The sequence below is a fragment of the Benincasa hispida genome, chromosome 4 (genome assembly GCF_027475165.1).
Source record: "Benincasa hispida cultivar pf3 chromosome 4, pf3_genome.v1.1, whole genome shotgun sequence".
Taxonomy (NCBI): Eukaryota; Viridiplantae; Streptophyta; class Magnoliopsida; order Cucurbitales; family Cucurbitaceae; genus Benincasa; species Benincasa hispida.
In genome coordinates, this window is record NC_143481.1 from 59,820,756 (window position 1) to 59,846,706 (window position 25,951).

Genomic DNA, 25,951 nt, shown 5'->3' on the forward strand with positions numbered 1-25,951 from the left:
TATGAAGGTCAAATTTGGTAGATTCATAAATGTTCAACATGAATAGACTTTTGGTCCTAGCCACATGTTAAAAATTATATAAATAGATAAAAGCGCTGCAATAAGGGAACAAACAATTTGCATTCAGCTTCACTTAAGTGGTATTGACATGACATTCGTCTTTAGAGGTGGAAGATTCAATCTCCCATCGCTGCAGTTGTTGTACTAAAAAAACCTTTTCAGTTATTTAGTCTCAAGCAAAAATTTCCTTAATGAATTCAATTTCCTTCTGCCCTTCTTTATTTTTTCTCCCTTTCAAGTATATTTGTGTGGTTTTCAAACAGTTAAAATTATTTTGACATTTTTAAAGTCATTCAAAACATGATTCTAATGATTCAAAATCAATTTAAATTCTATGAAAATAACATGTTTTAAAGTGTAAACTTTGTTGGATTTTATTATAGTGAGATAGAAAGTGATACATTCATTGATTGTCAGAACATTCAAATTAAATAAATTGAGACATCAAAATGGACGATATTTAAATAAAAATTCACATGTTAAATATTCAGTTTCTTCTATTTGGATATGAGTTATATGTTTGAATTTTATCAAGTAACTACAAAATTGAGTTGTGTTTGACATATGTTTCAATCAATTTTCATGAATTTTAATTGTCATGAGCTCATTCTAATTTGAAGAGGTCTCATTTCATCTCTTTCGTTGATATTGAATTTAGATTAGAGAGAATATATAAGAGTTCTGCCAAATCTATGTAGTTCAAAGTTTTTATCTATTGAAATTATTCATATGCATCGTGGATGTTGGGAAGGAGATACGAGATAATTTCATACTTAATATATTCAATTAATTTGCTATGGGGGACATTTAAAACTGAAATTTGTGACCCATTCGTGACCAATTTTCAGAGAAAGTTTCTATGACCCATTCACATATATTAAAATGGGGAAGGACCTCTATTGAAATGGTCGATAGTACCCCTTTAAACGATAATGAAAAAAACAACCAACGCTACCTATTTCGAAGATGACCAAATAGTGGACATAGCAAAAAGCTTTTGAAATGTATTTTTTTTATTTATTGAAAACATGGGTTCAATTTAATCAAACTTAAACTTATAAGTCTCATTTATAGGTGTTGTCCCAGATGATGAGATCTTCACGTTAACAATCACAAAATACTCAGATCTAACGGTTGATAAAAACTCAAGAGTCAGGGGAGATAGAATGTTGAAGCTTGAAAATCCTTCTGTCATTTACCAACAGGCAGCACGATCGTATAGACGATGTTCCTAGAACAAAACAATAGTTCAATTATGTAAACGATTGGATGAAGCAGTAGACGATCATTTAGACGACAGTTGACTAAAGGTAGACGATCGTGTAGACGACGACTGAGAAGCTCAACGATCATATAGACGATTGAACGCGGAGCTAAACGATCGTGTACACGATGCGATAGGAACTACACGATCGTGTAGACGATAATTTAGCAAAATCTAAACGATTGTAGAGGTAAGAAGAAAAGACACAGGAGTTTAAGTGGTTCGGCCAAAGGCCTACGTCCACTGTGCAAATTGGGAGGTTCTCTTTTATTACTCTTCAAAGTATTACAGAATGAATGTCTTGCTCTCTCGCTTTCCTTTTCACTCTTATATTAATCACCACTGGATTTTTTTTATATATGTGTAGGTAATGCAGTCAACAATGAAGCTCTGGTGGTTACAACACTTAAAAGAAAAAGGTCGACAACGGTTCAATTGCCAGTTGCGATGTTCTTTTTCTTGATTTTGAGTCTTTCTGTAATAATAGGACTTATTTAGCTTTAAAAGTCTAAGTGATTAGGCTATGTTATGTATTTTTGGTTTAAAGTAGGGAAGAATGGTATGAGAATAGAAATATTTCAAGCGAGTTCATTGAATATCTTTAATAGTTTTTGTGATTTTTAGATAAGGAAAGAACATCATAATTTAGCAATTTTGAAAGGATTTTCCAGTGGATTATGGCCCAATTCTCAAATATTTTGTCCGTAAAAAAGATCGTTTAAAAAAAATTTCTAGCATATACGCTATAAAAGAGGCATGAAGTCAAGGACTCAAGACATGAAACACTCATCACTTTTACTTATTACAAAGCATTTATGTTGTCCAAAATTTTTGTTTCTTGTTGTGAGAGTTTCTGAACCTAACTTAGATGGGCAAAATGACACAAATAATCAGCAGAAATAAATTGAAAGCAGTAAAGAACGACAAGATATATAATGGTTCGACCAGTTTGGTCTACATCCACTTTGAGAATCAGCTTGAATTAATTTATTCATGAGAAATAAAGGAATTTACAAATTACAAATAATCAATGAAATCACCAATCTGTAATTTCAATATCAACTGATACCGAGAGAGACCCGCACACAACGTCGCCTCTGAAAACTGAGAACAACCCGCTGCTAAACAGCCCAAAACATTGTGCTACCCGCCTCTGACCGGCAGACCACCAAAACTAGATCTGCAAGCAAACCCACGCGCTAAAACAGAACTGACTGGCGCACCCACGCGCTAAACCGGAGCTGACCAGCGCACCCACGTACTAAACCGGAGCTGACCAGCGCACCCACATGCTAAACCGGATCTAACTAGCTGCTACTCCCACCGTCCAGCCGAGTGGCTCTTCGACCGGCTGTTGCACTTCCACGAAGCCGACACCCAACAATCTTGCTGGACACCCACGCCACCGCCGCGAACGCTCGCCCATGTCAGAACTCGTCACCCACGGACAGCGGCGGACGGATTGCTTCAGACGACTTTTGGCTTTCCCTTTCAGACGGCTACAGATCTGTCTTCAAGTCCAAGTTGGTCGCCTCTCTCAATTTTCTCTTCAGCTAATAAGACAAAACGAAAATGCCCTAATTTTAGAGAAGATAGGGATAATTATAAGTTTGCCACTGTTCAATAATTACAATAATGCCATTGGGCCTTTAAATTTCCAAAAAACCCAATAAAAAAACCACTTAAAAAACATTTTATTTTCTACAAATCTCCCTCATAACAAGAATATTTAAGTGCCAAGCTGATTCTCCAATCTTCCTATCATCCAGATTTAATATTCAGCCCATCTAATAGGTATTTGAACCTATAGGGTGGAAGAACCTTGGTTAACATATCTGACAAATTCTCAACTGTATGAACCTTGACTAGTTCAACATTTTTATGGGCCACAACTTCTCTGATAAAATGAAATTTGACATCGATATGCTTAGACCGCTCGTGATGAGATGGATTCTTCGCAAGATGAATAGCATTCTGGCTATCACAACGGATGATAGGAATGAACTCCTGCGACAACAACTCACCAACTATTCTTTTCAACCATATTGCCTCTTTCACAGCATCACCCACTGAAATATACTCTGACTCAGTAGTAGACAAGGCAACAACTGACTGTAAGCAACCTTCCAACTGACCACATTACCAAACAAACGAAAAATGTAACCTGATAGAGACGTTCTTTTGTCAAGGTCTGCAGCATAATCTGCATTTGTGAAGCCTTCCAACAGTGCTGATTTATCACAATCCCTGCCAAAACACAATGATATACTGGCACTACCTTTCAAATATCGAAGCACCCATTTAACTGCATTCTAATGCTCCTTCCCAGGATTTGACATAAACCTACTTATCATACTCATACCATATCCCAAGTCAGGCCTAGTACAAATCATCAAATACATAATACTTTCAACAACATTACAATAGGGAATATTAGCCATCTCTAACCTTTCTTGTTCAGTAACAGGACACTGAGACGAAGAAAGCCTGAAATGAGATGTTAAGGGTGTTGAAACTACATTACAACCAGCCATATTATACTTCTAAAGTAGTTTATGCACATAACTCTCCTACGAAATGGTTAACAAACCTTTCTCCCTATCTCTTTTCACATCCATGCCTAGGATCCTTTTCAGTTCACCTAAATCTTTCATCTCAAATTCACTACTCAATCGTTTCTTGAGATCACAGATTTCAAAATAATCCTTAGACACCAGAATCATATCATCTACATACAGAAGTAGATAAGTATATGTACCTTTCTGAGATAGTTTCCAGTACACGCAGGCATCATAAGAGCTCCTGTGAAACCCCTGCTTCAGAATAAAGGTGTCAAACCTGATATACCACTGTCTCACTGTTTGCTTCAGTCCATAAATGGACCTGTGAAGACGACAAACCATGTCTTCCTTTTCTCTCACCTCATAGCCCTTAGGTTGAGCCATGTAGATCACTTTCTCCTATTTACCATGAAGGAAAGTTGTGGTAACGTCCATCTGTTCAACAAAATATCAAAGTGAACAATAATAAATAAAATTAATCGAATGGACAAATGCCTCACCACCGGAGAGAAAATCTCATGAAAGTCAACTTCCTCTTTTTCAGTGTAGCCCTTGGCTACCAGTCTAGCCTTATACCTAGGCTTGCTGTCACCTCCTGTACCTGGCTTGATTTTATAAATCCATTTTGACTGAATGAGTTTCTGATTAGGAGGCTTTGGAACCAATGACCATGTTTGATTCTTCTACAACGAGAACAACTCTGCTTCCATAGCATCTTTCCACTGTTCCTTCGAATCAGATACAATAGCCTCCTCAAAAGTAAGAGGCTCTGCTTCAATACTGTCAGCTGCACAAGTAAGAGCATAAGCAACTAAATCAGCATAACCATACCTCGTAGGAGCTTGCCTCACCTGTTGATGCCTGTCACGTGTAAGCTGATAGTTCTGTAGGTCACTGCCATTTGAGCTTTCTTCACCAAAAGCTCCCTCATCAATCAAAGTTCTTTGCAGTTGAGGCTATCTACCATCAGAACAGGATGACTGATCATTGGAATCACCTGAACTAACTGATGGTTGTGCTTTAGAATCAATTCTAACCTCTGCCTCAACCTAATCAATTGTCTGCTGTTTCTGCTGCTCTTTGACATGAAATGTCATCTATGTTTCATTAAAGGTAACATCTCTGCTGATAATGCATTTATTTCTGCCCTCTTTCAAGTACCAAAGTTTATATCCATTAACACCCTGAGGATAGCCAATAAACATACATTTCAGTGCCCTCTTGTTCAACTTCCCTTCCTTAACATGAGCATAAGCTGAACATCCAAACACTCTGAGATGATCCAAGCTTGGAGCTTTTCCTGTCTATATCTCTTGAGGAGTCTTTAGGCCTAAAACGGAAGACGGACTCCTATTAATAAGATAACAAGCTGTTTGGGTAGCTTCTCCCCAAAATTTCAAGGGTAATGAAGCATTTGTCAAGAGACATCTTGTACGCTCCATAATTGTTCTATTGAACCTCTCAACTAAACCATTCTGCTGTGGATGTACGTAATAGTGTAATGTCTCGTAATTCCCTCAGATTTGAAAATTTATCAAATTTGTGATCACAAATTCTAAACCATTGTTTGTCCTAAGATATTTTACCTTCCTGCCTGTCTGGTTCTCAACCTGCTTTTTCCATTCAAGAAATTTCCCAAAAGCTTCATCCGTCTGTTTTAGTGGATACATCCACACCTTTCTTGAAAAATCATCAATGATTGACATAAAGTATCTCGAACCTCCCATAGAAAGTACCTTTGTTGGACCCCACAAATCTGAATGATTATAATCTAAAATTCCTTTAGTAGAATGCTTCCCTTTCCTAAACTTCACTCTGGTAGACTTTCCCATTATGCAATGTTCACAAAATGGAAGTTCAGTGTCTTTAACTCCTCCAAGCAAACATTGTTGTGAAAGAGCTTGCAGACCTCTTTCACTCACATGAGCCAATCTGTTATGCCATAACATAGATTTATCTGTTTCTTTCCCAGATGCAATAGCAGCACTACCTGAAACTGCAGTACCTTCCAACACATAAAGACCATTCCTCAAGGTCCCCTTTAACTTAACCAAAGAACCCTTGATAGCCTTCAGAACTCCATTCTCAGATTTATAAGAATAACATGCTCTATCTAATTTGCCCAAAGAAATTAGATTTTGTTTGAGTTCTGGAACATACCTTACATTTGTAAGAATTTTGATCATATCATCATGTGTTGCAATTCGAACTGACCCAATTCCTTTTACATCACAAGCACCATTATCACCAAGTAGGACTGATCCCTCATCATTTTCCTGAAAGTCAATCAAGAAATCCCGATTAGGAGTCATGTGAAATGTGCACCCTGAATCCATCCAAGCATTTTGAATGTCCCTACTGGACACCATCAAAACCTTTGCTGAATCATACCCATAAGAAATATTTGCTGTACTAGACTCCCCTGTATGCTTGCTACTTGATGCTTCTTTGCTCTTATTCAAAGGGCAATTCTTTCTAAAGTGTCCTTCTTTATGACATAGGAAACATTTTTTACTTTTCCCCTTTGATTTCGACCTGGATCTCAACTCTTTTCCTTTTCCGTTCTTTTTCTCATGTAAACTCTCCATCCTTGCGTTCCTTTTTAATCTCGAGATTTCTCGTTCTCAAAGCATCTAACACTATATCCATGGACAATGAATCCCGTCCATATTTAATAGCTGCCTTAACTTCTCGATACGATTCTGGCAAAGAATTCAGAAGAATAACTGCTTGATTTTAATCCGACATCTTCTCACCGATGTTATTGAGATCAACTATAATCTTCTAAAATTCATCTAGGTTCTCTTCTAAGCCTTTACTTGAGTCAATCTTATATCCAAAGAATTTTTCCTTTAGATATAATTTATTTGGCAAGAACTTAGTCAAATAACGACTTTCCAATTTCTTCCACAACTCCGCTGTAGTAGTGGTCTCTACTGCCTAAGCTCCATTTGACAGATATATAATTATTGTTGAATAGGCCATCTCATCCATATCTCTTTTTTCAGCTTCTGTAATTGTTGGTGGAAGGTTATCTTCGTCTAAGATTTTGGCTACCTTTTGTTGTACCAGAATAGCCTTAATCTTTTTCCTCCATAACCCGAAATCACCTTTCCCATCAAATTTAACAACTTCGAACCGTGTAGACATCGAAGCCATCCGTCCAATTAATTCCAACACAAAAATCCTGAACAAAGAATATGTCAGCACACACTACCGCACAACCTCTTTGGATCAACTGGAGCTCTGATACCACTTGTGAGAGTTTCTGAACCTAACTTAGATGGGCAAACAGACACAAACAATCAGCAGAAATAAATCGAAAGCAGTAAAGAACGCTAAGATATATAGTGGTTCGACCAGTTTGGTCTACATCCACTTTGAAAATCAGCTTGAATTAATTTATTAATGAGCAATAAAGGAATTTACAAATTACAGATAATCAACGAAATCACCAATCTGTAATTACAATATCAACTATTACCGAGAGAGACCCGCACACAACGTCGCCTCTGAAAACTGAGAACAACCCGCTGCTAAACAGCCCAAAACACTGTGCTACCCGCCTCTGACCGGCGAACCACCAAAACTAGATCTGCAAGCAAACCCACGCGCTAAAACGGAACTGACTGGTGCACCCACGCGCTAAACCGGAGCTGACTGGCTGCTGCTCCCACCGTCCAACCGAGCGGCTCTTCGACCGGCCGCTGCACTGCCACAAAGCCGACACCCAACAATCTTGCTGGACACCCACGCCACTGCCGCGAACGCTCGCCCACGTCAAAACTCGTGACCCATGGACAGCGGCGGACGGATTGCTTCAGATGGCTTTCGACTCTCCCTTTCAGACGGCTATAGATTTGTCTTCAAGTCCAAGTCGGCCGCCTCTCTCAATTTTCTCTTCAACTAATAAGACAAAACGAAAATGCCCTAATTTTGGAGAAGATAGGGATAATTACAAGTTTGCCACTGTTCAATAATTACAATAATGTCATTGGGCCTTTAAATTTCCAAAAAACACAATAAAAAAACCACTTAAAAAACTTGTTATTTTCTACACTTGAGTTCTGTGTTACTTCTATATTCAATCCACCATTAACGAAAGGTTTAGGGGTACTTTTTCTTCAGTGTGGGGCAAAGAGAACCTTTTGTCACTACTGCATTTCGACCCAACTATTCTTGAATAAAGAAGTTGGGTTGATTAAAGAAAGTTGTAGTAAATCTTTGGTGTAGGCTCTTTTCTTCACCTTAAATTTTTCAATTCTGCAACTTTAATTTTAGTACTATTGTGATTCATTTACTTTGTATTTCCTTCATATTTCTCTATGGTTTCATGAGATAGTTTTATAATTCCCTTTTTTATTAGTTAAATATACAAGTTCTTCATTCATTTTTATTCCCTTTTATTTTGATGTAAGATAAACATATCCTTGGAATTCAAATACGTAAATATCCTATTAGAATATCTTGAATCTATTATCTAGCATTTCAAACAACCAAATATGGGGGTCTCACTGAGGCACCACAATTTGTATTTAGTATATTTAATTATTTATGGTTATTTACGACTATGATCCTATCTAGGGTTTAGAGAACTAATGTTTATACACTCTCTAACCCTAAAGGCGCCACAATTCTGTATACTTTATCATTCTCTCTAAACTATTGTTTTTCCTCTTCTCGACAGATATATCTAACACATCATTTGTGAACCATGTAAATTTATGTGTTGATTCTCTCTTCTTTTACGTTTTTCATATTCTTTTAATTATTTCTTAACAAACCGATATCAGAGCCTAACAAACCGGTATCAGATGCTATTGTCTGCTGCAAATGTAAAAATCGACAAGTTTACTAGGAGAAATGGTCTCGGTCTATGATAAATCAAGATGTGATCCTTGGAAAAGCAGTAGGGGTTATGGATGCCACTGACTGATAAGTAAAAGAAGGTTATCACAGATGATGAAGAATGGCCGACTCTCGAGGACAAGACCCATTCAACCATCATGTCGTGTTTGTCCGATGGTATCATAATCAAGGTCATAGATGAAAAAATTGCCACTAGTCTTTAGGGGGCAGTGGGCCCGTAGAAAAATATATTCACTAATATAAAGTTAAGCAATTACAACAATGTACTTATCTGTAAATAAACGACAATTACAGTGACACTCAAATAACCCAACATAGAGAATAATCACTTAGGCTCCCCTAAGTGTGAGACTCCTTCTCAACTCAAACTTCTATCTTTCTCGCTTAAAAATGAAAACCGCTTCACTTTCAAATACTTGGGCTACACTTAAGTATGAGGTTCCTTCTCAAAATTTAGTGGAATGAATCAATAAGATCTAGAGAAACACTCAAGATCGACAATGGCAAAAACTTGACAATCTCATGGATTGACATACTTGTGTTTTCAGCACCCACACATGACAACTACTCCAATATTCTTCAAAACAACCAACCCTATCATTGAACAAAGCCATAGTTGATAGATAGATAGATAGATAGATAGATAGATAGATAGATAGATAGATAGATAGAGGTATATAAATACTGTTGTAGAGTTTTTTTTTTCTTTTTGTGGTACATGACTTTTATTTACATTTATGGTTTAAAATATTTGGCATTTATAATTAAAACAATCTTGAGCCAATGTACACTAAAATTAAGACAAGAAGGAACCTATTTAGAAATGGCTGATGGTATCATTTTAAATTGATGAAAAAATGGCAAATGTTTCCCCTTTCAAAAATGGTCGATCAATGGCCATGGAAAAAAAAAAACTTGAAATGTATGTTATAATGCAAACATGGCTTCGTTTTAATCAAACCTGAACATCTATCATTATAATTGACAAAGAATGATCCTTGCTCAATTTTTTTTATTGTGTACAAATCCTTGTTGGATTCCTTGTTTGCTTTCGACACTCTTGATCGTCTATCATCAGCCTTGTTTTATAAACTTTCCAGGATGTTCCATATAAATATCTTCTTCGAATTTGCCATTTAAGAAAGTTGGCTTAATGTCCATCTAGTGAATTTCTTACTTAACGATAGAAACAATGACAATTAAAACTCTAATAATAGTCATTCTAGCAATAGGAGAGTACGTATAAAAAAACTCCTCACCTTCCTTTTGACTAAAACGTTTTGCAATACATCTAGCTTTGAATTTATCTATAGAACCACCAGTTTTAAGTTTTTTTCCTAAATATCTGTTTACTCCTAATGGTTTTGCAGCCACGTGGAAGTTCAGTCAAAACCCCAGTATTATGGGAAAAAATTGATTCCATCTCACTATTAATGGCTTTTTCCCAAAATTGCAAATCAACTGATTTCATTGGTTTTGAAAATCTTTTGAGGTCATTTTCAACTAAATATATGTAAAAGTCATCTCCCAAAATTTTATTGATTTTATTTCTTTTACTCTTTGCTGGTTCTAATGGTTCTAAATCAGGAGATATTTCTTTAGTGCTAGAATCTTCACCAACTTGTTTATCCAAATTATTTTTCATAGGAAAAATATTTTTTAAAAAAACTAGCATTACGAGATCAAATTGATAGTCACTGATACACTTATATATTAGTCACTCAAATGATATTATCAATTGATTTAAGAATCTATTGACTATCACTTATGTCTTTAAATGTTACGTAGGAATTCAAATTGAAGCTCTATTTAAGATGTTAAAATACGAATTTGGTAATTCCTAGTATTTAAGATAGATGATATTAGTGGAATTATTGATATAACTTAGGAGATATCAACGATATCCATATATAACTAATATCAATGATATAAGTGATATTCGTATATTAGTGATATAATTTAGGTAGATATCAGTGATATTAATGATACTGGTGATATGACTTAGATAGATACAACGACATCCGTGTACCATAATTATCAATTTCATTTATATAAATGATGTAGATATTAGTAATATCTATGTATCGATGATATCGTTGAGAGAACTTAGGTTGTAGATATCCGTGACATCCGTGTATCAGTGATATCAATGATAAAACTTAGATAGATATTGGTGATATCAATGATATCAATAAAAGGAGTCTATCGATTATAGACTTGTATCATTGATAAGAATTTGAGTTTTTAATCTTTTCTTATACTTAGGCCTATTTTTGTGCTATATCTACAATTTTTTATCCTAATGCTACGTATGCTATTATTTTGGGTTTGATTGCATTTATGCAACCACCACAAAAAAATTTCCAATCATTTTTTACGCTTGCAAATGCCAGATGGAGCCCACGAACCCTTTTAATATAAACTACAACACATGTCGTGCTGAAATTGAAGAAGAAAACAATGAATTTAAAACGAAAAACACAAGTGGATAAAAATATTATTATTTTGTGAGATCAAAAAAGCCATCCCATGACCCATAATAAAAATATTATTATTTTCCCAATACATATGTATTAAGAAAAATAAATATGTTATACACGTGAAAATTTTAAATAGAGAAAATGAATTTGAATTTGTTTGACGAAAATATTTGAATGTTTCGAATCAATATCTCACTATATGTTTTCAAACTATTAATATATATTGTTTTAATAATATGTGACATAAGATAATGACTACATTTTTTTTTACTAGTTGAATTATAAATTATCTATTTAACTTTATACTTTATGTCAAAAGAATACTTTCAATATTTACAAGTTTCAATATCTTTAATTATTTTTATTCAATAAACTAACCGTAAGAATATTTTGAACTATTTTTAAAGTTTAAATACATTTTTTGAAAATTTCTAAAATTGAAGGTATTTTTTATTCAAAACAATAATTTTCATTCAAAACTAACGATAAAGATATTTTTTAACTGTTTTGAAGTTTAAGAATAGTTTTTAAACTCTTAAAAATTCAAGAATATTTTTTCTACTCTTTTAAAATGTTTATGGGTATTTTATATAATTTGGTATGGATTGTTTTGAATAAAATTTAAATAATTTATTACAATTATCACAAAAAAATTATAAGGGAATAGTTTAATTAATTTCTATATTTGAAAGCAACTCTAATTTAATGTCAATTAATCCTTACTATTAATTTAATTGATTATTGAATATAATTATACTATTTAGACTTAATAAATTTCAACCAGGATATTTACCATAAAATATTTATGTTATTGTTAGGAAAATTATTTCAAATGATAAAACTGTTAAAAATATTTATAAAATATAGTAAAATTTTATAACTATCAATGATAGACGTCGATAGATACTGATAGATTTCTCTTAGTGATATTGATAGACACTAATAGAAGTCTATCAACGTCTATTATTGATAGTTCTAAAATTTTGTTATATCTTGTAAATATTTTAGTTTATTTTTCTATATTTAGAAAAAGCCCTTATTGTTGCCTTAACTATTAAAAAAAAAAGTAATATTTATTAATATTCTAACTAATTTATAGTTAGGGATTTTTAGATATAAAAAATATATAAAAATATTTTTTAGAAAAATAAATTAGAAATATTTAATTATATCCAATGACGTTTTGGACATGCATTTCAAAAGCAACCATAGTACGCGTTGGCTGCCAGAAGTTGTAGTTTGAATATCCAATGACTTCAAATTTGGCAATTCTGGTTTCCTCTTACCATTTGCCACATTATCCAACCCAAATAACCTTCTATATAAACAAAACTCCTTTCATTTTTCTTCTCAAAACTTAATCCAAAACACAAATACATCAAAAAAATAAAAATAAAATAAAATGAATACATCAATGAGTTCCTTTGCCTGCCTCTTCTTCTTCCTCGGAGCTCTCGTACACGTCAGTGTTGCCGTCGAACATAAGGTCGGAGGCAATTTCGGTTGGAACCTACCATCGACTCCCACCTTCTTCTCTGATTGGGCTAACAGTAGACCTTTCTTCGTTGGCGATAAACTCAGTAATTATTACCCTTTTTTAAATACTTAAAAAGTAGTTATCAACTTGTTTAAATCATGTACTAATAAAAGTATGTCTTTTGGTTTTTTCTTTCTTGAAGTATTTGAATCAAGAGCCAATGAGACTCACTCTATTGGTCAGCCAGAATCTCAAGCAAATTTTGACGGGTGTGTCAAGCCAGGATTTTTTTTCAATAAAATCATTTTCATTTCCTTGGATCGACCGGGTCGTCGATATTTTATCTCGACCATTGGAAATGACTGCAATGCAGGCATGAAATTTGCTGTTAATGTTTTACCAAAACTTGGAACGATACCAAACTCCACAACCAAAGTTGGGGCATGGCCTGCGCTTCTCTTTGCTCTTGCAAATATCATGGCTAATTCTCTCTTCTTCTTTTGAGATATATGGCCAAGTGAAGTGGTTTCCATGTTTCAAAATTCTATTATTCTTTTCTCAGCCAATTGTCATAATGTATTGTAGTGTGACTTAACCTATTCATTTATTCCAATAAATTATCATTAAGATAATGCTTGATATATGAAGGTCAAATTTGGTAGATTCATAAATGTTCAACATGAATAGACTTTTGGTCCTAGCCACATGTTAAAAATTATATAAATAGATAAAAGCGCTGCAATAAGGGAACAAACAATTTGCATTCAGCTTCACTTAAGTGGTATTGACATGACATTCGTCTTTAGAGGTGGAAGATTCAATCTCCCATCGCTGCAGTTGTTGTACTAAAAAAACCTTTTCAGTTATTTAGTCTCAAGCAAAAATTTCCTTAATGAATTCAATTTCCTTCTGCCCTTCTTTATTTTTTCTCCCTTTCAAGTATATTTGTGTGGTTTTCAAACAGTTAAAATTATTTTGACATTTTTAAAGTCATTCAAAACATGATTCTAATGATTCAAAATCAATTTAAATTCTATGAAAATAACATGTTTTAAAGTGTAAACTTTGTTGGATTTTATTATAGTGAGATAGAAAGTGATACATTCATTGATTGTCAGAACATTCAAATTAAATAAATTGAGACATCAAAATGGACGATATTTAAATAAAAATTCACATGTTAAATATTCAGTTTCTTCTATTTGGATATGAGTTATATGTTTGAATTTTATCAAGTAACTACAAAATTGAGTTGTGTTTGACATATGTTTCAATCAATTTTCATGAATTTTAATTGTCATGAGCTCATTCTAATTTGAAGAGGTCTCATTTCATCTCTTTCGTTGATATTGAATTTAGATTAGAGAGAATATATAAGAGTTCTGCCAAATCTATGTAGTTCAAAGTTTTTATCTATTGAAATTATTCATATGCATCGTGGATGTTGGGAAGGAGATACGAGATAATTTCATACTTAATATATTCAATTAATTTGCTATGGGGGACATTTAAAACTGAAATTTGTGACCCATTCGTGACCAATTTTCAGAGAAAGTTTCTATGACCCATTCACATATATTAAAATGGGGAAGGACCTCTATTGAAATGGTCGATAGTACCCCTTTAAACGATAATGAAAAAAACAACCAACGCTACCTATTTCGAAGATGACCAAATAGTGGACATAGCAAAAAGCTTTTGAAATGTATTTTTTTTATTTATTGAAAACATGGGTTCAATTTAATCAAACTTAAACTTATAAGTCTCATTTATAGGTGTTGTCCCAGATGATGAGATCTTCACGTTAACAATCACAAAATACTCAGATCTAACGGTTGATAAAAACTCAAGAGTCAGGGGAGATAGAATGTTGAAGCTTGAAAATCCTTCTGTCATTTACCAACAGGCAGCACGATCGTATAGACGATGTTCCTAGAACAAAACAATAGTTCAATTATGTAAACGATTGGATGAAGCAGTAGACGATCATTTAGACGACAGTTGACTAAAGGTAGACGATCGTGTAGACGACGACTGAGAAGCTCAACGATCATATAGACGATTGAACGCGGAGCTAAACGATCGTGTACACGATGCGATAGGAACTACACGATCGTGTAGACGATAATTTAGCAAAATCTAAACGATTGTAGAGGTAAGAAGAAAAGACACAGGAGTTTAAGTGGTTCGGCCAAAGGCCTACGTCCACTATGCAAATTGGGAGGTTCTCTTTTATTACTCTTCAAAGTATTACAGAATGAATGTCTTGCTCTCTCGCTTTCCTTTTCACTCTTACATTAATCACACACTGGATTTTTTTTATATATGTGTAGGTAATGCAGTCAACAATGAAGCTCTAGTGGTTACAACACTTAAAAGAAAAAGGTCGACAACGGTTCAATTGCCAGTTGCGATGTTCTTTTTCTTGATTTTGAGTCTTTCTGTAATAATAGGACTTATTTAGCTTTAAAAGTCTAAGTGATTAGGCTATGTTATGTATTTTTGGTTTAAAGTAGGGAAGAATGGTATGAGAATAGAAATATTTCAAGCGAGTTCATTGAATATCTTTAATAGTTTTTGTGATTTTTAGATAAGGAAAGAACATCATAATTTAGCAATTTTGAAAGGATTTTCCAGTGGATTATGGCCCAATTCTCAAATATTTTGTCCGTAAAAAAGATCGTTTAAAAAAAATTTCTAGCATATACGCTATAAAAGAGGCATGAAGTCAAGGACTCAAGACATGAAACACTCATCACTTTTACTTATTACAAAGCATTTATGTTGTCCAAAATTTTTGTTTCTTGTTGTGAGAGTTTCTGAACCTAACTTAGATGGGCAAAATGACACAAATAATCAGCAGAAATAAATTGAAAGCAGTAAAGAACGACAAGATATATAATGGTTCGACCAGTTTGGTCTACATCCACTTTGAGAATCAGCTTGAATTAATTTATTCATGAGAAATAAAGGAATTTACAAATTACAAATAATCAATGAAATCACCAATCTGTAATTTCAATATCAACTGATACCGAGAGAGACCCGCACACAACGTCGCCTCTGAAAACTGAGAACAACCCGCTGCTAAACAGCCCAAAACATTGTGCTACCCGCCTCTGACCGGCAGACCACCAAAACTAGATCTGCAAGCAAACCCACGCGCTAAAACAGAACTGACTGGCGCACCCACGCGCTAAACCGGAGCTGACCAGCGCACCCACGTACTAAACCGGAGCTGACCAGCGCACCCACATGCTAAACCGGATCTAACTAGCTGCTACTCCCACCGTCCAGCCGAGTGGCTCTTCGACCGGCTGTTGCACTTCCACGAAGCCGACACCCAACAATCTTGCTGGACACCCACGCCACCGCCGCGAACGCTCGCCCATGTCAGAACTCGTCACCCACGGACAGCGGCGGACGGATTGCTTCAGACGACTTTTGGCTTTCCCTTTCAGACGGCTACAGATCTGTCTTCAAGTCCAAGTTGGTCGCCTCTCTCAATTTTCTCTTCAGCTAATAAGACAAAACGAAAATGCCCTAATTTTAGAGAAGATAGGGATAATTATAAGTTTGCCACTGTTCAATAATTACAATAATGCCATTGGGCCTTTAAATTTCCAAAAAACCCAATAAAAAAACCACTTAAAAAACATTTTATTTTCTACAAATCTCCCTCATAACAAGAATATTTAAGTGCCAAGCTGATTCTCCAATCTTCCTATCATCCAGATTTAATATTCAGCCCATCTAATAGGTATTTGAACCTATAGGGTGGAAGAACCTTGGTTAACATATCTGACAAATTCTCAACTGTATGAACCTTGACTAGTTCAACATTTTTATGGGCCACAACTTCTCTGATAAAATGAAATTTGACATCGATATGCTTAGACCGCTCGTGATGAGATGGATTCTTCGCAAGATGAATAGCATTCTGGCTATCACAACGGATGATAGGAATGAACTCCTGCGACAACAACTCACCAACTATTCTTTTCAACCATATTGCCTCTTTCACAGCATCACCCACTGAAATATACTCTGACTCAGTAGTAGACAAGGCAACAACTGACTGTAAGCAACCTTCCAACTGACCACATTACCAAACAAACGAAAAATGTAACCTGATAGAGACGTTCTTTTGTCAAGGTCTGCAGCATAATCTGCATTTGTGAAGCCTTCCAACAGTGCTGATTTATCACAATCCCTGCCAAAACACAATGATATACTGGCACTACCTTTCAAATATCGAAGCACCCATTTAACTGCATTCTAATGCTCCTTCCCAGGATTTGACATAAACCTACTTATCATACTCATACCATATCCCAAGTCAGGCCTAGTACAAATCATCAAATACATAATACTTTCAACAACATTACAATAGGGAATATTAGCCATCTCTAACCTTTCTTGTTCAGTAACAGGACACTGAGACGAAGAAAGCCTGAAATGAGATGTTAAGGGTGTTGAAACTACATTACAACCAGCCATATTATACTTCTAAAGTAGTTTATGCACATAACTCTCCTACGAAATGGTTAACAAACCTTTCTCCCTATCTCTTTTCACATCCATGCCTAGGATCCTTTTCAGTTCACCTAAATCTTTCATCTCAAATTCACTACTCAATCGTTTCTTGAGATCACAGATTTCAAAATAATCCTTAGACACCAGAATCATATCATCTACATACAGAAGTAGATAAGTATATGTACCTTTCTGAGATAGTTTCCAGTACACGCAGGCATCATAAGAGCTCCTGTGAAACCCCTGCTTCAGAATAAAGGTGTCAAACCTGATATACCACTGTCTCACTGTTTGCTTCAGTCCATAAATGGACCTGTGAAGACGACAAACCATGTCTTCCTTTTCTCTCACCTCATAGCCCTTAGGTTGAGCCATGTAGATCACTTTCTCCTATTTACCATGAAGGAAAGTTGTGGTAACGTCCATCTGTTCAACAAAATATCAAAGTGAACAATAATAAATAAAATTAATCGAATGGACAAATGCCTCACCACCGGAGAGAAAATCTCATGAAAGTCAACTTCCTCTTTTTCAGTGTAGCCCTTGGCTACCAGTCTAGCCTTATACCTAGGCTTGCTGTCACCTCCTGTACCTGGCTTGATTTTATAAATCCATTTTGACTGAATGAGTTTCTGATTAGGAGGCTTTGGAACCAATGACCATGTTTGATTCTTCTACAACGAGAACAACTCTGCTTCCATAGCATCTTTCCACTGTTCCTTCGAATCAGATACAATAGCCTCCTCAAAAGTAAGAGGCTCTGCTTCAATACTGTCAGCTGCACAAGTAAGAGCATAAGCAACTAAATCAGCATAACCATACCTCGTAGGAGCTTGCCTCACCTGTTGATGCCTGTCACGTGTAAGCTGATAGTTCTGTAGGTCACTGCCATTTGAGCTTTCTTCACCAAAAGCTCCCTCATCAATCAAAGTTCTTTGCAGTTGAGGCTATCTACCATCAGAACAGGATGACTGATCATTGGAATCACCTGAACTAACTGATGGTTGTGCTTTAGAATCAATTCTAACCTCTGCCTCAACCTAATCAATTGTCTGCTGTTTCTGCTGCTCTTTGACATGAAATGTCATCTATGTTTCATTAAAGGTAACATCTCTGCTGATAATGCATTTATTTCTGCCCTCTTTCAAGTACCAAAGTTTATATCCATTAACACCCTGAGGATAGCCAATAAACATACATTTCAGTGCCCTCTTGTTCAACTTCCCTTCCTTAACATGAGCATAAGCTGAACATCCAAACACTCTGAGATGATCCAAGCTTGGAGCTTTTCCTGTCTATATCTCTTGAGGAGTCTTTAGGCCTAAAACGGAAGACGGACTCCTATTAATAAGATAACAAGCTGTTTGGGTAGCTTCTCCCCAAAATTTCAAGGGTAATGAAGCATTTGTCAAGAGAAATCTTGTACGCTCCATAATTGTTCTATTGAACCTCTCAACTAAACCATTCTGCTGTGGATGTACGTAATAGTGTAATGTCTCGTAATTCCCTCAGATTTGAAAATTTATCAAATTTGTGATCACAAATTCTAAACCATTGTTTGTCCTAAGATATTTTACCTTCCTGCCTGTCTGGTTCTCAACCTGCTTTTTCCATTCAAGAAATTTCCCAAAAGCTTCATCCGTCTGTTTTAGTGGATACATCCACACCTTTCTTGAAAAATCATCAATGATTGACATAAAGTATCTCGAACCTCCCATAGAAAGTACCTTTGTTGGACCCCACAAATCTGAATGATTATAATCTAAAATTCCTTTAGTAGAATGCTTCCCTTTCCTAAACTTCACTCTGGTAGACTTTCCCATTATGCAATGTTCACAAAATGGAAGTTCAGTGTCTTTAACTCCTCCAAGCAAACATTGTTGTGAAAGAGCTTGCAGACCTCTTTCACTCACATGAGCCAATCTGTTATGCCATAACATAGATTTATCTGTTTCTTTCCCAGATGCAATAGCAGCACTACCTGAAACTGCAGTACCTTCCAACACATAAAGACCATTCCTCAAGGTCCCCTTTAACTTAACCAAAGAACCCTTGATAGCCTTCAGAACTCCATTCTCAGATTTATAAGAATAACATGCTCTATCTAATTTGCCCAAAGAAATTAGATTTTGTTTGAGTTCTGGAACATACCTTACATTTGTAAGAATTTTGATCATATCATCATGTGTTGCAATTCGAACTGACCCAATTCCTTTTACATCACAAGCACCATTATCACCAAGTAGGACTGATCCCTCATCATTTTCCTGAAAGTCAATCAAGAAATCCCGATTAGGAGTCATGTGAAATGTGCACCCTGAATCCATCCAAGCATTTTGAATGTCCCTACTGGACACCATCAAAACCTTTGCTGAATCATACCCATAAGAAATATTTGCTGTACTAGACTCCCCTGTATGCTTGCTACTTGATGCTTCTTTGCTCTTATTCAAAGGGCAATTCTTTCTAAAGTGTCCTTCTTTATGACATGGGAAACATTTTTTACTTTTCCCCTTTGATTTCGACCTGGATCTCAACTCTTTTCCTTTTCCGTTCTTTTTCTCATGTAACTCTCCATCCTTGCGTTCCTTTTTAATCTCGAGATTTCTCGTTCTCAAAGCATCTAACACTATATCCATGGACAATGAATCCCGTCCATATTTAATAGCTGCCTTAACTTCTCGATACGATTCTGGCAAAGAATTCAGAAGAATAACTGCTTGATTTTAATCCGACATCTTCTCACCGATGTTATTGAGATCAACTATAATCTTCTAAAATTCATCTAGGTTCTCTTCTAAGCCTTTACTTGAGTCAATCTTATATCCAAAGAATTTTTCCTTTAGATATAATTTATTTGGCAAGAACTTAGTCAAATAACGACTTTCCAATTTCTTCCACAACTCCGCTATAGTAGTGGTCTCATGCACTCCATTTGACAGATATATAATTATTGTTGAATAGGCCATCTCATCCATATCTCTTTTTTCATCTTCTATAATTGTTGGTGGAAGGTTATCTTCGTCTAAGATTTTGGCTACCTTTTGTTGTACCAGAATAGCCTTAATCTTTTTCCTCCATAACCCGAAATCACCATTCCCATCAAATTTAACAACTTCGAACCGTGTAGACATCGAAGCCATCCGTCCAATTAATTTCAACACAAAAACCTGAACAAAGAATATGTCAGCACACACTACCGCACAACCTCTTTGGATCAACTGGAGCTCTGATACCACTTGTGAGAGTTTCTGAACCTAACTTAGATGGGCAAACAGACACAAACAATCAGCAGAAATAAATCGAAAGCAGTAAAGAACGCTAAGATATATAGTGGTTCGACTAGTTTGGTCTACATCCACTTTGAAAATCAGCTTGAATTAATTTATTAATGAGCAATAAAGGAATTTACAAATTACAGATAATCAACGAAATCACCAATCTGTAATTACAATATCAACTATTACCGAGAGAGACCCGCACACAACGTCGCCTCTGAAAACTGAGAACAACCCGCTGCTAAACAGCCCAAAACACTGTGCTACCCGCCTCTGACCGGCGAACCACCAAAACTAGATCTGCAAGCAAACCCACGCGCTAAAACGGAACTGACTGGTGCACCCACGCGCTAAACCGGAGCTGACTGGCTGCTGCTCCCACCGTCCAACCGAGCGGCTCTTCGACCGGCCGCTGCACTGCCACAAAGCCGACACCCAACAATCTTGCTGGACACCCACGCCACTGCCGCGAACGCTCGCCCACGTCAAAACTCGTGACCCATGGACAGCGGCGGACGGATTGCTTCAGATGGCTTTCGACTCTCCCTTTCAGACGGCTATAGATTTGTCTTCAAGTCCAAGTCGGCCGCCTCTCTCAATTTTCTCTTCAACTAATAAGACAAAACGAAAATGCCCTAATTTTGGAGAAGATAGGGATAATTACAAGTTTGCCACTGTTCAATAATTACAATAATGTCATTGGGCCTTTAAATTTCCAAAAAACACAATAAAAAAACCACTTAAAAAACTTGTTATTTTCTACACTTGAGTTCTGTGTTACTTCTATATTCAATCCACCATTAACGAAAGGTTTAGGGGTACTTTTTCTTCAGTGTGGGGCAAAGAGAACCTTTTGTCACTACTGCATTTCGACCCAACTATTCTTGAATAAAGAAGTTGGGTTGATTAAAGAAAGTTGTAGTAAATCTTTGGTGTAGGCTCTTTTCTTCACCTTAAATTTTTCAATTCTGCAACTTTAATTTTAGTACTATTGTGATTCATTTACTTTGTATTTCCTTCATATTTCTCTATGGTTTCATGAGATAGTTTTATAATTCCCTTTTTTATTAGTTAAATATACAAGTTCTTCATTCATTTTTATTCCCTTTTATTTTGATGTAAGATAAACATATCCTTGGAATTCAAATACGTAAATATCCTATTAGAATATCTTGAATCTATTATCTAGCATTTCAAACAACCAAATATGGGGGTCTCACTGAGGCACCACAATTTGTATTTAGTATATTTAATTATTTATGGTTATTTACGACTATGATCCTATCTAGGGTTTAGAGAACTAATGTTTATACACTCTCTAACCCTAAAGGCGCCACAATTCTGTATACTTTATCATTCTCTCTAAACTATTGTTTTTCCTCTTCTCGACAGATATATCTAACACATCATTTGTGAACCATGTAAATTTATGTGTTGATTCTCTCTTCTTTTACGTTTTTCATATTCTTTTAATTATTTCTTAACAAACCGATATCAGAGCCTAACAAACCGGTATCAGATGCTATTGTCTGCTGCAAATGTAAAAATCGACAAGTTTACTAGGAGAAATGGTCTCGGTCTATGATAAATCAAGATGTGATCCTTGGAAAAGCAGTAGGGGTTATGGATGCCACTGACTGATAAGTAAAAGAAGGTTATCACAGATGATGAAGAATGGCCGACTCTCGAGGACAAGACCCATTCAACCATCATGTCGTGTTTGTCCGATGGTATCATAATCAAGGTCATAGATGAAAAAATTGCCACTAGTCTTTAGGGGGCAGTGGGCCCGTAGAAAAATATATTCACTAATATAAAGTTAAGCAATTACAACAATGTACTTATCTGTAAATAAACGACAATTACAGTGACACTCAAATAACCCAACATAGAGAATAATCACTTAGGCTCCCCTAAGTGTGAGACTCCTTCTCAACTCAAACTTCTATCTTTCTCGCTTAAAAATGAAAACCGCTTCACTTTCAAATACTTGGGCTACACTTAAGTATGAGGTTCCTTCTCAAAATTTAGTGGAATGAATCAATAAGATCTAGAGAAACACTCAAGATCGACAATGGCAAAAACTTGACAATCTCATGGATTGACACACTTGTGTTTTCAGCACCCACACATGACAACTACTCCAATATTCTTCAAAACAACCAACCCTATCATTGAACAAAGCCATAGTTGATAGATAGATAGATAGATAGATAGATAGATAGATAGATAGATAGATAGATAGAGGTATATAAATACTGTTGTAGAGTTTTTTTTTTCTTTTTGTGGTACATGACTTTTATTTACATTTATGGTTTAAAATATTTGGCATTTATAATTGAAACAATCTTGAGCCAATGTACACTAAAATTAAGACAAGAAGGAACCTATTTAGAAATGGCTGATGGTATCATTTTAAATTGATGAAAAAATGGCAAATGTTTCCCCTTTCAAAAATGGTCGATCAATGGCCATGGAAAAAAAAAAACTTGAAATGTATGTTATAATGCAAACATGGCTTCGTTTTAATCAAACCTGAACATCTATCATTATAATTGACAAAGAATGATCCTTGCTCAATTTTTTTTATTGTGTACAAATCCTTGTTGGATTCCTTGTTTGCTTTCGACACTCTTGATCGTCTATCATCAGCCTTGTTTTATAAACTTTCCAGGATGTTCCATATAAATATCTTCTTCGAATTTGCCATTTAAGAAAGTTGGCTTAATGTCCATCTAGTGAATTTCTTACTTAACGATAGAAACAATGACAATTAAAACTCTAATAATAGTCATTCTAGCAATAGGAGAGTACGTATAAAAAAACTCCTCACCTTCCTTTTGACTAAAACGTTTTGCAATACATCTAGCTTTGAATTTATCTATAGAACCACCAGTTTTAAGTTTTTTTCCTAAATATCTGTTTACTCCTAATGGTTTTGCAGCCACGTGGAAGTTCAGTCAAAACCCCAGTATTATGGGAAAAAATTGATTCCATCTCACTATTAATGGCTTTTTCCCAAAATTGCAAATCAACTGATTTCATTGGTTTTGAAAATCTTTTGAGGTCATTTTCAACTAAATATATGTAAAAGTCATCTCCCAAAATTTTATTGATTTTATTTCTTTTACTCTTTGCTGGTTCTAATGGTTCTAAATCAGGAGATATTTCTTTAGTGCTAGAATCTTCACCAACTTGTTTATCCAAATTATTTTTCATAGGAAAAATATTTTTTAAAAAAACTAGCATTACGAGATCAAATTGATAGTCACTGATACACTTATATATTAGTCACTCAAATGATATTATCAATTGATTTAAGAATCTATTGACTATCACTTATGTCTTTAAATGTTACGTAGGAATTCAAATTGAAGCTCTATTTAAGATGTTAAAATACGAATTTGGTAATTCCTAGTATTTAAGATAGATGATATTAGTGGAATTATTGATATAACTTAGGAGATATCAACGATATCCATATATAACTAATATCAATGATATAAGTGATATTCGTATATTAGTGATATAATTTAGGTAGATATCAGTGATATTAATGATACTGGTGATATGACTTAGATAGATACAACGACATCCGTGTACCATAATTATCAATTTCATTTATATAAATGATGTAGATATTAGTAATATCTATGTATCGATGATATCGTTGAGAGAACTTAGGTTGTAGATATCCGTGACATCCGTGTATCAGTGATATCAATGATAAAACTTAGATAGATATTGGTGATATCAATGATATCAATAAAAGGAGTCTATCGATTATAGACTTGTATCATTGATAAGAATTTGAGTTTTTAATCTTTTCTTATACTTAGGCCTATTTTTGTGCTATATCTACAATTTTTTATCCTAATGCTACGTATGCTATTATTTTGGGTTTGATTGCATTTATGCAACCACCACAAAAAAATTTCCAATCATTTTTTACGCTTGCAAATGCCAGATGGAGCCCACGAACCCTTTTAATATAAACTACAACACATGTCGTGCTGAAATTGAAGAAGAAAACAATGAATTTAAAACGAAAAACACAAGTGGATAAAAATATTATTATTTTGTGAGATCAAAAAAGCCATCCCATGACCCATAATAAAAATATTATTATTTTCCCAATACATATGTATTAAGAAAAATAAATATGTTATACACGTGAAAATTTTAAATAGAGAAAATGAATTTGAATTTGTTTGACGAAAATATTTGAATGTTTCGAATCAATATCTCACTATATGTTTTCAAACTATTAATATATATTGTTTTAATAATATGTGACATAAGATAATGACTACATTTTTTTTTACTAGTTGAATTATAAATTATCTATTTAACTTTATACTTTATGTCAAAAGAATACTTTCAATATTTACAAGTTTCAATATCTTTAATTATTTTTATTCAATAAACTAACCGTAAGAATATTTTGAACTATTTTTAAAGTTTAAATACATTTTTTGAAAATTTCTAAAATTGAAGGTATTTTTTATTCAAAACAATAATTTTCATTCAAAACTAACGATAAAGATATTTTTTAACTGTTTTGAAGTTTAAGAATAGTTTTTAAACTCTTAAAAATTCAAGAATATTTTTTCTACTCTTTTAAAATGTTTATGGGTATTTTATATAATTTGGTATGGATTGTTTTGAATAAAATTTAAATAATTTATTACAATTATCACAAAAAAATTATAAGGGAATAGTTTAATTAATTTCTATATTTGAAAGCAACTCTAATTTAATGTCAATTAATCCTTACTATTAATTTAATTGATTATTGAATATAATTATACTATTTAGACTTAATAAATTTCAACCAGGATATTTACCATAAAATATTTATGTTATTGTTAGGAAAATTATTTCAAATGATAAAACTGTTAAAAATATTTATAAAATATAGTAAAATTTTATAACTATCAATGATAGACGTCGATAGATACTGATAGATTTCTCTTAGTGATATTGATAGACACTAATAGAAGTCTATCAACGTCTATTATTGATAGTTCTAAAATTTTGTTATATCTTGTAAATATTTTAGTTTATTTTTCTATATTTAGAAAAAGCCCTTATTGTTGCCTTAACTATTAAAAAAAAAAAGTAATATTTATTAATATTCTAACTAATTTATAGTTAGGGATTTTTAGATATAAAAAATATATAAAAATATTTTTTAGAAAAATAAATTAGAAATATTTAATTATATCCAATGACGTTTTGGACATGCATTTCAAAAGCAACCATAGTACGCGTTGGCTGCCAGAAGTTGTAGTTTGAATATCCAATGACTTCAAATTTGGCAATTCTGGTTTCCTCTTACCATTTGCCACATTATCCAACCCAAATAACCTTCTATATAAACAAAACTCCTTTCATTTTTCTTCTCAAAACTTAATCCAAAACAC

The 25,951-nt window shown here is 34.3% G+C and overlaps 1 protein-coding gene across 1 annotated transcript; it reads left to right on the forward strand.

Moving 5' to 3' along the window:
- The first annotated feature begins 12,605 nt into the window (after positions 1-12,605).
- LOC120076270 (cucumber peeling cupredoxin-like) lies at positions 12,606-13,352 on the forward strand. Its single transcript, XM_039030039.2, has 2 exons — positions 12,606-12,814; positions 12,914-13,352. Exons 1-2 carry the CDS (start codon positions 12,637-12,639, stop codon positions 13,213-13,215), a joined length of 480 nt encoding a protein of 159 aa, XP_038885967.1. The 5' UTR covers positions 12,606-12,636; the 3' UTR covers positions 13,216-13,352.
- The last annotated feature ends 12,599 nt before the right edge of the window (positions 13,353-25,951 follow it).

Coding starts and splice junctions, on each gene's coding strand:
- LOC120076270 (XM_039030039.2), top strand. CDS start 12,637: ATGAATACATCAATGAGTTCCTTTGCCTGCCTCTTCTTCTTCCTCGGA. Junction 12,815..12,913: donor CTTCGTTGGCGATAAACTCA/GTAATTATTACC, acceptor TCTTTCTTGAAG/TATTTGAATCAAGAGCCAAT.